The sequence below is a fragment of the Medicago sativa genome, chromosome 8 (genome assembly GCF_051527215.1).
Source record: "Medicago sativa cultivar Bolivia chromosome 8, Bolivia_mono, whole genome shotgun sequence".
NCBI classification, from domain to species: domain Eukaryota; kingdom Viridiplantae; phylum Streptophyta; class Magnoliopsida; order Fabales; family Fabaceae; genus Medicago; species Medicago sativa.
Genome location: NC_140756.1, coordinates 17,947,136 through 17,962,654, shown reverse-complemented (window position 1 = coordinate 17,962,654; position 15,519 = coordinate 17,947,136). Strand labels below are relative to the sequence as shown.

The 15,519-nt window shown below is 33.6% G+C and overlaps 2 protein-coding genes and 1 non-coding gene across 4 annotated transcripts; 2 read left to right on the top strand and 1 right to left on the bottom strand.

Moving 5' to 3' along the window:
- Positions 1 to 5,053, bottom strand: LOC146897470 (U-box domain-containing protein 44-like). Of its 2 annotated transcripts, none has more exons than XM_085735021.1 (5): positions 4,788 to 5,053; positions 3,109 to 4,570; positions 2,726 to 3,029; positions 2,032 to 2,519; positions 1 to 1,572 (listed from the first exon to the last, which is right to left on the bottom strand). In XM_085735021.1, exons 2-5 carry the CDS (start codon positions 4,336 to 4,338, stop codon positions 574 to 576), a joined length of 3,021 nt encoding a protein of 1,006 aa, XP_085591147.1. In that variant the 5' UTR covers positions 4,339 to 4,570; positions 4,788 to 5,053; the 3' UTR covers positions 1 to 573. The 2 variants fall into 2 exon arrangements, with proteins under 2 accessions (XP_085591147.1, XP_085591148.1); XM_085735022.1 differs by having other exon boundaries at positions 3,109 to 4,474.
- Positions 5,054 to 7,044: 1,991 nt separating this feature from the next.
- Positions 7,045 to 7,140, top strand: TRNAE-CUC (transfer RNA glutamic acid (anticodon CUC)). Its single transcript has 2 exons — positions 7,045 to 7,082; positions 7,106 to 7,140. It is a non-coding gene; the product is annotated as a tRNA-Glu (tRNA).
- Positions 7,141 to 10,204: 3,064 nt separating this feature from the next.
- LOC146897468 (ras-related protein RABA3-like) lies at positions 10,205 to 12,974 on the top strand. Its single transcript, XM_085733641.1, has 2 exons — positions 10,205 to 10,644; positions 12,371 to 12,974. Exons 1-2 carry the CDS (start codon positions 10,385 to 10,387, stop codon positions 12,807 to 12,809), a joined length of 699 nt encoding a protein of 232 aa, XP_085589767.1. The 5' UTR covers positions 10,205 to 10,384; the 3' UTR covers positions 12,810 to 12,974.
- Positions 12,975 to 15,519: the final 2,545 nt, after the last annotated feature.

The following is a 15,519-nucleotide window of genomic DNA, read 5'->3' as shown; positions in this document are numbered from 1 at the left end:
TTCTCCTAGTAATATCTTTATTATATGTAATAGAAAGAATCACAATGAGTTCAATAGCAAAGAATACAATACAATTGTGCAAGAAAGTGCCTTTTTTCTTAAGCACCACAGTATTTGTATTAAAAAAAATAGCAACTTAATACAATCAATCTTCAAATGTACAAGCAATTTGAGGTAATTAACAGGCCCAAAGAAAAAAATCAATGCATGTCCAATGGAGCTCCTATCTTTATATATACACATCTAGCTAAAGTGATTCTTCATGAGAGCAAGCCAAATGCGGAAACGCGGAGTCTCAAAACATTTTGGTCACAAGATTGAGGAACATCATATCAAGTGTGGAACCAGACACGGACACCAGATATGACCGCACCAACACATAGCACCAGTAATAATCTGAGGAAATAGAAGTGATTGTGTAGTCACAAGTGTGAAGGTCATATCGGTGTCTGAGACGCCTTGAATATGAAGTTTCAGTGCTACATACATAGGTTAAAACACCAAAAGAAGGCTATTCCACATGGTTAGCTTAGCTTGCATAGCAAAGGAACTTGAACCAGCATTTTTTCTTCCTTAAAAGTATGAAGACTGATCATGAAGAACATTCAAATGTGCCAATACTCTTGCTGACATGGATCTAACTCTACCATTACTCCTCTGAGTTAAGTCAACTAGAGGCATTTGAGCTGAGGCTCCATACAACTGTTTGAACTCTGCTAGCTGAAAAATCCTTTCTAAAGCATGTAGAGACTTTTCTTGCAACCCAAGAGAGGTAGAACTAAGAAATTTTATTATTAATGGTATTGCATTTGCTTTAGCAAGCACTTTACCACCACTCTCTAGTCTTTCACCTTCAATCAATGTTAATAAAGCATCCAAAGAAGCCTCACAGACTCCATAATCAGATTCTCCAAGATTTCTTGTGAGTGGTCCAATTGCTTCAGCTGCCAAAAGACAAAATGATGACTTGACAGTGCATACCCCTCCATGAACTTTACAGCCAATTTCGCTCGGAGCTGAGAAACAACATAGTAGTCCTTTTTGCTTCGGAATCGGTCTGCTGAGACTAACCGAGCTTTTAGAAAATTCAGCGAGACATAACGCTGCACGTTGTTTTGTCAAGGTTGATCCAATTTCAAGCAACTGCACTAAAACAGTTATAATACCAGTTTCAGCTACAATTTTTTGCCACTCCAAGTGTGTTGGAACTGTAAAACGACGTAAGGCACCAACTGCTTTCTCGACTAAGTTACTCCTTTGAAGATCTCGGTCTCTACCGTCTTGAACATATTTATACATGATTGGAAGTACGCCAGCATCTAGAATCCATTGAGTTATCTGATCAATTTCTGGAAGATGGCATATTATTCCCATAGCAGAATGTATTTCCTCTTCATCAGATGAGGATTGTAGGATCTGAAGTAAAGTATTGATGCATTTCTGATCAACATTCTCTACTATGATGGATTCATCACAACTCTCTACCAAGCATGAAAACAACTTTATAGCACTTGCTCTTAGGTTTAGATTCTCATTCTCACACAACCTAACCAATTCTGGTATAGCTGAGCACTGTTCATACATAGGGGGACTCATTTAGTTATAGTATATTAACATAAACAAAAACATGAAAATAGTTTCAACATTTGGAAAAGACAAGTACATGAATGAAAGAATAGTAGAGAGTGAACTTTAAAAACCAAAGATCGTAAAGTTTCAATCAAAATAGTCCATTTGTTAACTTTTATTGTCTAGACTATGATGTGACTATAAATAAATTAGTTTCTTGTGAAGTGGACATTGATGTGAGATTAATGCGCAATTGGACATGGCCAATTAACGTGCCACATCATAGCCTCTAACGACAGAAGTTAACAGATGGACTATTTTGAATGACATTTTATAATTTTGGGGATGTATTTGCCAATTCGAAAAAATGAGGGCCTATTTATACTGATGTTTGCAATTTCAATGATCAATTTGCATATTCACTCGAAAACTATTTATAACTACGGTCAGTAAGATTCATACCTCATTTAGCTTCGTCTTGATATTTGAAGACGAAGGTGACTGACACAAGGCGTAAAAGGTCTGAATAATGTTTTGTTGCACACCAGGTTGTGTCACACTGATTAAAGGGAAAAGGTTAAAAACATCATCATCAGAATCTAGTAACAAAACCGGCGTTTGGATATCTTGAGAGATAGTTGATGCTGCAAGTTGCATAATTATGGCTGCTACATCTTCCCATAAACTTGATGTGTGTATGCTATGATGGTAAAGGAGATCGAGCAACGGTCGCACTGCCCCTTGTCGAATCATTTCAAGTCCATTTCTGTTTAAACTGGATAGATTCTTAAGAGCTTTTGTGGCCACTGTTTTCACCTGAAGATCATTATGTAAGAACAAGTGAAGAAGAGGAGCAAGTACACCACCGTCAAATAAGGACTCCTTATTGTGGTCAGTTAATTCCATTTCGGCTAATGTATTGGCCATAATCATCTTTACATCATCTGCTCCTGCACAGATAATGAGATAGAAACAGCTTATGGTTCTGGCATTAATCTTCTAAATTGTTGTCAAATTTCTGTGTCAAAATATCATTTCTGATATTTGGATGCATATGCTCCTTTATGTTGCATTCATATCTTTTATAAGAAAAAGGATTAGAAATGGAACTCTAATACCAATGATTCAACTAATGTAGATAAATGATTAAACAAACCTGTGGAGAGACGTTGCAGTAAATGCTTGAAATAGTTTGCCTTTGCCATCAGTATAACATTCTGATCAGAGTATGAAAGATTATCCAATACTTCAGTTGCATCTTTAGCAGCTTGATTGTCATCACCATTAGACATAGTCACCAATAGAAGTATGCAACCTTGAACTTTTCCAATGTGTTCTCGCGCCAAATCATATTTGGATAATTCAAGCAGTAATGCAACTGCTAACTTCCTTTCCTCCTGACGTCGTCCAAGAGAATGGACTATCGATTCAATCGCATTATCAACTGTTACAATTCTTTCCTGCAGAAAAGAAAGTTTAGTTCTCAAATGTGTAAACTAGTATTAAAATAGAAAACGGATAGTATTTTCATTTAAGTACCTTAGCTTCTTCATTATCTTTTGCTAGAATGCAAAGGATGACAAGAGCATGATTCCTTATATCACGGTTTCTCGAACCAAGAATTTGTATAAGAACTTGTATGTAGTCCTCAAGTATCATCCATTCCCTGTGTTGCTCTCTCTGCTCGCACAAATCCTCGAGAGTTTTTAGACAACTTATCACTTCATCATCATCTCCAAACTGATGTATTTTTTCTTTCAAAGTAGCAATTGTAATCATTGTATTTCTATCTTTCCATTCTTCTATGGATTGTTTCAAAGTTTTGTTAGGTCTCAAAACCGATGTATCTAAAGGAATCAACGTCAAAGGACACAACTTGTTTCCTTCTTCAAACCACTTCTCTATTGCACTTCTCTCAAATGTTTGATCTGATGAAGTTTCAACAGGTTCCACCATAACATCATGTGTGATAGGACAATAAAATGACTGTAGAGGCTCCAAGATTCGAGTACCTAAAGATTGCCGTTTCGCAAAGTATTTCAGTTTCCTTTCGTTCGGTGATGAGGCTGCATCAGCTCTTTCCAACAAAGCAATGATTTGATCCATTTGCATAGCTTCAGCCTTTTTCTTATCAACACGAGCATTTTCGATTTCTTTTTTAAACTCTTCAAGTTCAGCCTTCATCGTCGACTTGTCATTTGTAATTCCAACAGCGTTAGCAATGAGATTTATTAAATTATTTGCATGCTTACGATCAAAACTGTTTTCCCTTATCCCTGACTCGATTTTCTCTAAAATCTCTTCTTCCGCTACCGCAGCCTTAAATCCAGCTTTCTCCATATTATCACAAACCTTTTTAATTTCTTCCAATATTCCGGCTGAAAGACCTGATGCGGCTAAAGGAAGAAGACCGAGCGCCTTGCTTATCTCCTTCGTGTGACTTTCTAACCGATTTACAATCGACCTACAATTCATTAACAAATAAACCTTGCTCTTCTTACGACATTCCAGAGCAAGTAGGTTTGCAGCTTTCGTTTCGCGATTCATAATATCAATGGCACGGTTGAATGCCTCAGAATCACTCACTTTTTCATTCCTCAATTCTTTCAAAATCGGCGTAATTCTTTCCAAATAAGAGCTAAGTTCCTTAAAACTATCTTTATTCACAAGTACATCATTAGCACTGCATAGGAACTCACCAATAGTTTCTATGATTTGAGAAATTGCAGTTGAGGTAGGACCAGAACTAAGAAAATCTACAACCATCATCTTACAATGCAGCAATTCAGTATACAAAATAATAACCTTTTTCTTCCCATGAATCAATAACACTAACAAATGTTGCCAAAAGGGTTGCAATTTGCATAAACTTCCAAACCCTTCTGTTCAATGAATGCTTCCACAACTGTCTTAATTCAAACAGAAATGACTAAGCTCTCATGTGATAAGCTCTTATGCCACTAGAACTTAAATAAGCTGTTTATCCAAACAAGGTCTAAATCTGATATTAATATATAAAGAAAACAAAAACAGAAAGAGTTTATCAGCTTCATTTACCAATTTCTTTTCTACATAGAAGCATGAAGTTACTATATAAAAAACTAATGTTAATCAATGAAAATGAGACATAAAAAAGAAGAAAATAGGTGCAAGTTGGAAGACTCTATTGACATATTCAGAGAAAGCAAACAAGGGAAGACTCAAAAGTCAACACATACCTGAGAAAGACTTAAAGAGAGATAATAGCCATGAATTTGAGAACCCTTTTGAGCAAAAGAAACTTTGATGAATAACAAAGATCTTAGCAAAAACAATGAAAGGCTTTATATTATTTATATGATTCCATTTTGAAGAAGTGAATGAAGCAAAGAAGAGTTCAATTTGGAAAGTGGTTTTGTTTTATTTTTCTCCTTAGTTCTTCTATCCACACTTGTGTTTCCAAGTGTGTAGAAGAGGAATTTTCCATCCTTTGAGACTTTGACTTGGTAGGGTTGTAAATTTCCATGTTAACAATTATAGTAGTTTTAAAAGGTCAAAGGATTTAACAGAACAGAAAGTGAAAGTGAAAGTGAAAATGATGTCAGTAAATCTTTGTCCCTATGATGAGCTGAATATTTATCAACATGATAAGTATCTATATAAATTTTTTGTTTTCTTTCATAAAAATTTTGTGAATAATTCTAATATTGGTGATTTGTTGTTATTAAAAAAATATTTGTTAGGAAAATGTTAACTAGTGTCCCGGGGCACTGGCTAAAAAAGCAAATATAGTAGTTTTTGTATTGAAAGTTGTGTAATCAATTTCTCAAAAATAAAAAAATGTTACTTTTAATTCAAATTTTCCTTTCTTGGATTCTTTAACCAGTGCCCCGGGAGCACCGGTTATCAAGACCCTATTTATTATTATTTCTATGTCCTTGTTATTCAAAAAGATTCTTGAATAGAATATTCAAAAAATTTCTTTTTGTTTAATAACAAGCAGTTGGTTAATGATATTTTTAATGTTGTTGTGTATGACTTGCAAATGTTGAACAAGCTTTAGTTAAGGAGAATCAAGTACAAACTGAGAATCAATAATATAATATATTTCATGATATGTGTATTTTGGTTCTTGGAGTTAAACAATTGACACAAAAAGAATATTATATTTGAGAGTATTTGAATATTATTATTTTAGATGTTAATATACATCCTAATGTTGCTGATAACTTAGATAACTTGAAGGATAAAACCGTAATGTTGCTGATAACTTAGATAACTTGAAGGATAAAACCGTTAGTGAAAAACTTTTTTATAGAAGTGATCTCTAAGGAAACAAAAATGCATGAAGTGAATTTAATTACATTTTATAAGGGGTAGAAAACCTAAGTATTATGAAGATACTTTTATTTTATTTGTTCTTTACTTAATTAGGTTTATGTCCTCAGTTCTTTTAAATAATTTTTTTGTTTTATAAAAAAGATCAATCTAACTAATGCCCCTAAGACACTAATAAGCATTTCCATTATAAAAATAGGTAAAATTAAACATGTTGTTCTTTAGCTTAATTTCAAGTAACGATTTGATCATTTATCTTTTTTACATCACATTTTTTTCATTTTGGTTCATTTGCATTGAATTTTCAAGTTTCAAATCCAAGATTTTCATTTCTTATGACCTCTCAATTTTTAAATATATGGTATTTCAGTATTTTTGTATATGAATCTTAGATTTAAAGTTTAAAACTTCATATGCAAATGGAACAAAATGACAAAATTGCGATAAAAAATATAAATAACTAAATTGTTACATGAAATTAAATTAAAAAACTACAAATTTAATTATGCCTAAAAAATAATAACACATTAACCCTTCCACCGACCATACACAGATAAAATATACTGGTCCCAAATGTAGATTTTATTCAAATGGAAACACCAAGTCCAATTAACTGGAACACTTATGCTGTGCCGTCTTGGTCTTTGCTGATCCACACAAATAAATGACAATGCACTTACCATCAAAAAAAGGTAAATGTCCCCTAAAAAAAACATAAGGTAAATGCATCTGTGCAGGGAAAATACTTCCATGACATAGCTTGTGTGCCATTGGTGCCATTGGGGAAATCCTGACCATTGATGTGTGTGGATGTGTGTGGGGATGTGTGTGTGATGTGTGTGTGTGTGTGGTGGAGATGCAAGCTATGGCATCAATGGCACACAAGCTATGGCACCAAAGTGGAGTCCGATAGCAGCATTCGGTACAGTCCAACAAACAATTTTAGTTTTATTTCGAAAATATTCATTTCAAATGAATGGTTTTGTATTGTAATTGCGAAAATCATTAATTTAAAATGAACGTTTTTGAACCAAGTAAGTGAATTGGGAATATTTTTATGCCAATCTGCCATGTGCTTAATAAACAAGAAAGTACTTCTACTAAATCATGTAGATAAAGTATGTAATATTATTAAACAGTGAAGAACTCAAACATCTATCCGTTGTAGTCTAGTTGGTCAGGATACTCGGCTCTCACTGGTCAGGATACTCGGCTCTCACCTGAGAGACCCGGGTTCAAGTCCCGGCAACGGAATTCTCTCACCTGAGAGACCCGGGTTCAAGTCCCGGCAACGGAATTCTTTCAAAATATCAAAATATTTTCTTTTCTTTTGTATCTTATTGGCAACGGAATTCTTTCAAAATATTTTCTTTTCTTTTGTATCTTATTATTTTTTCTTTTGTATCTTATTATTATAGGCTTTCTCATTTTTCTAAATTGACACTATGTGCTTATTTTGTTTATAGTTCAAAATATTTTCTTTTCTTTTGTATCTTATTATTTTTTCTTTTGTATCTTATTATTATAGGCTTTCTCATTTTTCTAAATTGACACTATGTGCTTATTTTGTTTATAGAATAATGACAAAGTAACATGACAAAGTAACCTTGATTTTAACATAGGGAATGGTAGGGGCCTTGCATTTGGAAGTTTCTCATATTTCTCATATTAACATCTACTCCCTTCGGTCCTTATTATAAGAAATATTTGACTTTTTAGATTCATTGTGTAAATGATGTATCTAGTTTCGATTTGTATAGCAAATATAAAGTAATGGTTTTTTTAAAGTAGTCTTATAATTAAGGACGGAGGAATATACCTAACAAAATACAGAGCTAAGCATAATATAATATAATGTATGTGATGAATAATGTCATAAATTGAGCTGCTCATGACATTCATTAAGACTTATATGTAAGTTAAAGTCTTTGAAAAACATTTGCATCACAAAGGTTTGTTTTTCTTCCTTTCTATATATCATTATACAACCAGGTTTTGGATTCCTTTTTTTTTCTTTCTCTTTTGATATAATTTATTCCTCTTTCATTGTTAACTTTTCACAATCTAATTAAGTTTTCCCTCTCTTTCTTTGGGTTCAATGAATTTGTGTTCCATGTTTCCTTTGGGTTCAATGAATTTGTGTTCCATGTTTCCTTGGAAAAGAGAAGCAATATATTTGTCCTTGGATTGCGCCACAAATTAGACCAAAGTGACCAAAGCTAGACACTTTAACTATCTTATGATTCTCGGTTCCCTCAACCTCAGCCAAATCAAACCACTATATATAGCTTTTTGGAAAATTTTGCCTAATTTGTATATTTACAATTTCCTTTTCTTTTTGCCTATGTTTGGTATCATAGTGAACTTGTCAAAATTAGATGAGCAAATGTGATTTTCATAAACCACCCTACGTAGCTTTTGTAAAAGAGGAATGCTATTGTCAATCTCTTTTACACTCTCTCTTAACCACTCTCTCAACTATTGGTCCACATCATTAATTTTTTTAAACCAATTACCTGCTAACCGGTTCTGCTGGTTTACACACACTCACAAATTTATTTTTATTTTATCTAATCTGGGAAGAAAAAAACACGCCCATCCTTCTTCCTCATGACCGCTATGAACCCACAAACTTCCAAGGCCAAAACAACCTCCTGCTCAAATACAACTACCAATTTCCAGATCTTAACAAACCAAACCAAACACATCAACTTAAAAATGGGTTTTTTATATATTAAAAAATGGCTTAATTAAGTTTTTGAAAAATTGTTCTCTCTTTCCATCTTTATCGCTTCTGCAAAATAAACTACACACCCAACAAGATAAAATTTGCTTGAATCTTACATATGTCAATCAATTGTATCCTTCAGTAGCTCTAATGAATGAAAGGAGAATATTATGATGTTTTGGTGCAGTGGGTTGTGGTATTTGGAGGTGCTGGTTCTGAATGCATGTGGGTAGGAGAAGGTTTATGGAGGATTAAAGGCTGAGATTTTGTGTTTCGTTAATGGTGGTTTAATTAGGAAAATGGTTGACGGTGGCGGTTAGATGGGGAAGAACACCCTTCAATAGCTGCTGACTTCTCTATATGCTTGATGCTAGATGGATGACAAAGTGAAATAAAATAAAATAAAAATAAAAATAAAAATATTAAAGTGCAGGTAAAGAACCGGTAGCCAAGAAAACAGTTTAAAATATGGATGACTTGGCCCAATCAAAGATAGAGTGGTTATGAGAGAGTGCTTGAGCAGCTGACCGTAGCACTCCTCTTTGTAAAATTAGGGTAACTTATCGTGATCTTCAACAAATTCTTCGTGTTGCCAAACATATAGTAAACAACATGCTATCATATTCTTCTATCTTGCATATGAGAAGTATTTACCTACTTGACAACTCATCTCTACCAAAAACCACGATTGTTCAATTTTAGTGAAGTATCTCATCTTACTCATTTTTTTTACATCCGAACTTATATTTAATATCACGATAAGTATGTCAAAATCATCATCACATCAGAAATACACTTAATATTACACTATGAAGCCCAGATACGGATACGGATACGGGTACGATACGATACGGGTACGCGAATACGTCAAAAATTTCAAATTTAGGATACGATACGGCTTGGATACGTTTACAATTTTTTTTAATATATATATATATATATATATATATATATATTAGACATAAATGCACAAAAAATAAATAGCGTGAAATCTTAAAACTAATTACACCAAGTCAAAATACAATGGACCATTCACCAACTAAGATATCCTTTAAACCAAAACATACCATATAAACAACCTGCACTATGATGATACCAAGGTAGTATGAAGATAGTCACCCTTTTCAAGTAAGAAAATTGATACTTGTGATCAAAATACAAATAAAAATTTTAAATAAAAATTAAATTAAATCATTCGGATACTTCTGGGATACGTATCCGGGAGTATCCTTAACGTATCCTTAAGGTATCCAATATATTTTTAAATAAAAATTAAATTAAATCATTCGGATACTTCTGGGATACGTATCCGGGAGTATCCGCGGAGTATCGGTATCCGATACGTATCCGACACGGGTACGGCACCATTTTGAAGTATCCGGGCTTCATAGATATTACATAAAGATCCGAATCCAATTCTACAACAAACAATATAACAAAGTTATAAATATGACATGATATATCATGAGAAGAAGGTATGAAAGCAATAATGTCCAATAATTATGTCGCATAATATTAAAAGCATAGACACAGACTAGACCCCACTTCCTTGCCTATTCTTTTACCACTATTAAAATTGTTTCAACATTTGGTCTTTTCTTGTTCATATTTTTCCTACCTTTTCCCTGTTCCCTTACATGCTTCTACTGACCCCTAAGGTAAGACCAACATTTAGTCATACCAAAATTATTATATTTTAACATGTTGTGAAACCAAAGGTCCAAGGTTTTATAAGAGTCTAGTTCAACATATCTTGTCTTGTGAAGAAAAATGGTACAGGGTGAGAAGAAGCAAGAAAATGGACACAAGAAAATAGATTATGATATGGAAGAGAAAATAGATTATGTGTTTAAGGTTGTTGTCATTGGTGACTCAGCAGTAGGAAAAACTCAAATATTATCAAGGTTTTCAAAGAATGAGTTTTGCTTTGACTCAAAGTCAACTATTGGAGTTGAATTCCAAACTAGGACTGTCACTATTAATGGTAAAGTAATTAAAGCTCAGATCTGGGATACTGCTGGCCAAGAAAGGTTCATATCTCTCATCTCTCATTTTTGCTTGTGTGTTTGATTTCTTTGTTTACTTTTTTTAGTCCTTCTCTATTTCCCTTGAACTACATTGAGTTTCAAAATGGTACATAATTAATGGTCCTAAGTTAAAAATGAGCACTCTGACAGTGATTATCACGCAGACACATGTGGTTACATTTAATTATAATTATTTTATTTTTTTAATTATTATTGCAATATTAGTGTGGTATTGGTGACTCTCTAAGCTTCATGCATACCATTTTGACGTAAGAAACATACATTATAAAAAAGCACATTATGTTACATTAATGTTCTGGAAGGGGTTTTTTAAGTATGAGACAGTGAACGGTTTTGGATGAATGCATTGCTTTTTAGAAGATTATACCCTGCTTTAGAAAAGGTAGGTGACTAGATTCCAATGAATTGAAAATTGTTCAGTGTGTGCATTAATGGTAAAGGGAAATACATTTTCAATAAATTGAACTTAGAGCATCCACAATGGAGACACTCAATTGTGAGGTCTTAAACGGATCCCACGTTGACACATCACTTTTTTATTATTTTTTAATAATAGTACCTAATAGGTACTCAACCACTCCAATGGAGACCCTCTAACAAAAAGTCTTAAATGGGTCCCACCAATAATTATTTATTTAATACACTATTATCTATTTTATCATATTAAATTGATCAAATGTGGGGATAGAAGGTGAGGATTGAAACATAGGAATTTGATATGGAGGTGTACAAAATGGAAAGTTGCCAATATTTAGGTTGTTTAATGAATTTGAATTAAAGGGTGGATTTTGAAAATTTGGAGTATTTTGAAAATTTGGATTAGGAGGAGATTGAAAATTAGACATGAAATTGTAGAAATTATTTTGGTTTGGATTCATTGTAGAAATTGTACAATACGGAGAGGAATATATTTTGTAGAAATTAAACAAGACAAGGATATATGTGTACTGTACGGAGAGGAATGTATATATATGTCTACAGAGCAATGGTGCAACGGTGCAAAAGTGCAACGGTCATCTTTTAATAAAAAAACCATAAAAATTATTATTTTAATAAAAAGGTGATATGTGGGTCCATTTAAGCATGAGGTCTTAATTTAGACCTTGCACCTTTTAAGACCCTCAATTTTTTTTTCCACAATGGGGGCACCTATTAGGTACTAGGTCTTAAATGGTGAAGACCTCACCATTGTGGATGCTCTTATTGTTAAAGTATACCAATAACACACTGACATGAGTTTGGTACAAGTGGCACGAGACTCAGGTAACTTAAGTAAGTGATCAGAAGTTTGATTATTGACTCTTGCATATGAAGAAATTAGGTTAAAAATTAAAATGAGAGAATATAGATTATATGCACAACAAATTCTCATAAGAAGATTAGTCGGTGTTTAGATACTTCATAGGAGTACCTATAAAATATCTATATAAAACGTATACCGATAACAATTGATCATTTACCAATACACAAATTATTGACTTTTAAGCATATGGTCAAATGATTGATACTTAGGTTTACGAAGACGTAAAAAATGTTGGGAGAGATCGGCATCTTAAATAAATATCAGTTATATGTGGAATTAGTCTCTGTAGTTGTATACGGAATATGCCTTGGTTAAAAAAAATAACACTTGATCATTTAAGTGTAGACTGCAAGATAAATTCTTTTGACATATTATATATACATGTAAATTTTGTTGCTGATATAGGTACAGAGCTGTAACAAGTGCATACTACAGAGGTGCATTAGGGGCAATGCTAGTATATGACATAACCAAAAGACAATCATTTGATCATGTTGCTAAATGGGTTGAGGAACTTAGAGCACATGCAGATAACTCAATTGTGATCATGCTAGTTGGTAACAAAGGTGACCTTGTTGATTTGAGAATGGTTCCTACTGAAGATGCAGTTGAGTTTGCAGAAGACCAAGGTTTATTCTTCTCAGAGACTTCAGCTCTTACTGGTGTGAATGTGGAGGGTGCATTTATCAAATTGCTAGAAGAGATTAATAGTGTAGTTTCTAAAAAGGCATTGGAATGTGGTAATGTGAAGGGGATTGCACTAAAAGGTTCTAAGATTGATGTAATTTCAGGTGCTGAATTGGAAATTAGTGAGATAAAGAAGCTGTCTTCATGCTCTTGTTGATGTTGTTATTTAATGATTAATTAAGTTGTATTTGATTTTGAAGTTTGGGAAAAAAAGGAGTGTGACAAGTACATATAAGTATGTGTTTGGTTAATGATTGGTGAGGCCTTAATTGATTTCATCTGGTCTTGCTTTATGTGCTAAGAATTGAATAGTTGTTATCAAGTTTCATTGTGACTATGACTTATTACATTTATAACTCATCTACAATATTCATTAAAAATGTATATTGATTTCTATTTACACTAAATTCTAAAAACAGAGACACGGATCTAGACATTCAGTATGTGTAGTTAAAATTTCAAAAAAATAAAAATAATGCAGATTATATTAAAATGTACATGTTGACTTGTGCCTTATTGGTGGAGTGGTGGTGAATTAACCAATTCACTTATCCACAATTGACGAAAGGCTAGGTCAGATTTGGCAACCATGGAAACAAATGGATTTAATCCAGATGGATAACAATAAATTCATTATCTAGTTGTTCTATAAAGGTGATCTTGAAAGAATTCTTGATGGTAGTCCATGACTACTTGACAACAACATGGTCATCTTAAAGAAGGTAACAGTGGGTGTAGTTATTCTGATGACTACGACAGAAATATGGGTCCCATTGGCAGGATTGTCAAATACGATGAGGAGAACAATTACGGCCCATGGAGAAAGTACATGAGAGTCTGGGTCAAGATTGATATGGAAGAACCTTTGAAGCAGGATCTGGTGATTGAACGTGAGGAGGGAGATGATATAAAGCTCATATTCAAGTTCGAAAATCTAAGTAAACTCTGTTTTATTTGTGGCTCAATAGGGCAAACAAAAAAAAATTGTAATAAAAAAATATGAATCAAGTGAAAAAAAGGGTGGAAGAAAGTGGGGACCTCATCTCTGCACTGAAAGTAACTATGCGGGTGGTGGTAAACCGATGAGTTAGTGGCTAGTAGGTGGCTGGAGTTCAAATTCTAGTTTTTAGAAAGAAGGGTCGTCATTTAATGATAGGCAAATCAATCAATAGAATGTAGGTGACAGTTATAGAAATTCTAACCACAAAATTTATGGCCGAATTAAAGTCAATGTTGACCTGCGTACAAGAAAATTAACTTTTATAAGTTTACCGAGTGTCAAAGTCTGATTGGTTCTGATTAGTACACGGGTCAATTACGGTCCACCAACGTACTAATCCGACTAATCAAACCTTTGACACTCTAAACTTATAAAAAGTTAACTTTCTTATATGCGGGTAAACATTGACTTTAATTCAGCCATACATTTTGTGGTTAGAGTTTCCACAATCGTCACATGCATTTAATTGACTGTTATGATTATCATTAAATGACGATCCTTTTTCTTTCTGGCCACCGAATTTGAACTCCGACCACCTACCAACCACTTGCTCGACCGTTTACCACCACCTGCAGTTACTTTCGGTTCTTCCACCATATTTTTCACTTGATTCATATTTATTACAAAAATTTTCAGTATGACCTATTGAGCCACATATAAAACAAAGTTTACCTAGCTTTTCATACTTGAATATGAGCTTTATATCATCTCACTCCTCACGTTCAATTACAAGATCTTGCTTCAAATGTTCTTCCATATCAATCTCAACCCTGACTCTCATGTACTTTCTCCATGGGCCGTAATTGTTCTCCTCGTCGTAGTCATCGGAATAACTACATGATCTTCACCCACCGTCACCTTCTTTAAGATGATCATGTTGTTGTCAAGTAGCAATGGACACCACTCTACCAATAAATCCATTAGTTTCTTTGATTGCTGGACGCACCACTATCACCATTAATATTCAAATTTTCCATGAACATAAAAAGATAAACAAGTGTTAAAATAGCTACTTTGGCAATCGTTATTGTATTTTTCATTGACTGATGCATATAACTTTTCCACCATCTCTATATATAATTGCCATTCGCAGTACAATAATGTGTAATAGCCAAATCTTCATCAATAAAGGAATTAGATTCCTTATTATAACGGCAAAATGATATCCATACAAACTAGGATACCACTGATACACAATTATTAAATTGATATAGCCTATCGCTGCCTTTAAACGCTAAAACGGTGATTTTCCATACCAAAATGGCATAGAATACGTGTTTGCTTTGACACTCACGGTTACCATAAACAAGATGCCAATAATTCAAATGATTGGTCAATGATCCAAAAAGATTCAGAAGGGTCACAAAGATCTGGAATTACAAGGGTACCACTTGTGTGCCATAGTGGTGTTTAATGTTATATAACATTGGCAAATAAGGGTGTGTCACGTGAAACATCCTTTTAAAAAATAAAAAAATCAAATAAAGTTAGAATTTAGAATGATACAACACGTGAGAGACAAAGAACATATCTGTTCATCTTCTCTTCTCCTTGCTACTTCACTTCCCAACCCACCACCCACCATCAACTTCTCTCCACCTCTCTCCACCGCCGTCCTTCTTTCCACCGTCAACCACGGTTATGCCATAGGCCAACGTCAATTCTTCCTCTTGCCTTCACAATTTGGAATGAATTTTGGGATTCATTGAAGATTGTTATTGTAGAGATCAGTACTATTAACAACAACAAATATTCTTCCTCTTTCACTTATCTCTTGAGAAGTAGGTTGATTTGGATTCTTTGAATTGTGACAAACTAATGAAAAAATTGTTATAATGAAATTGTTGTTATTAGTTAGTGAAAAATC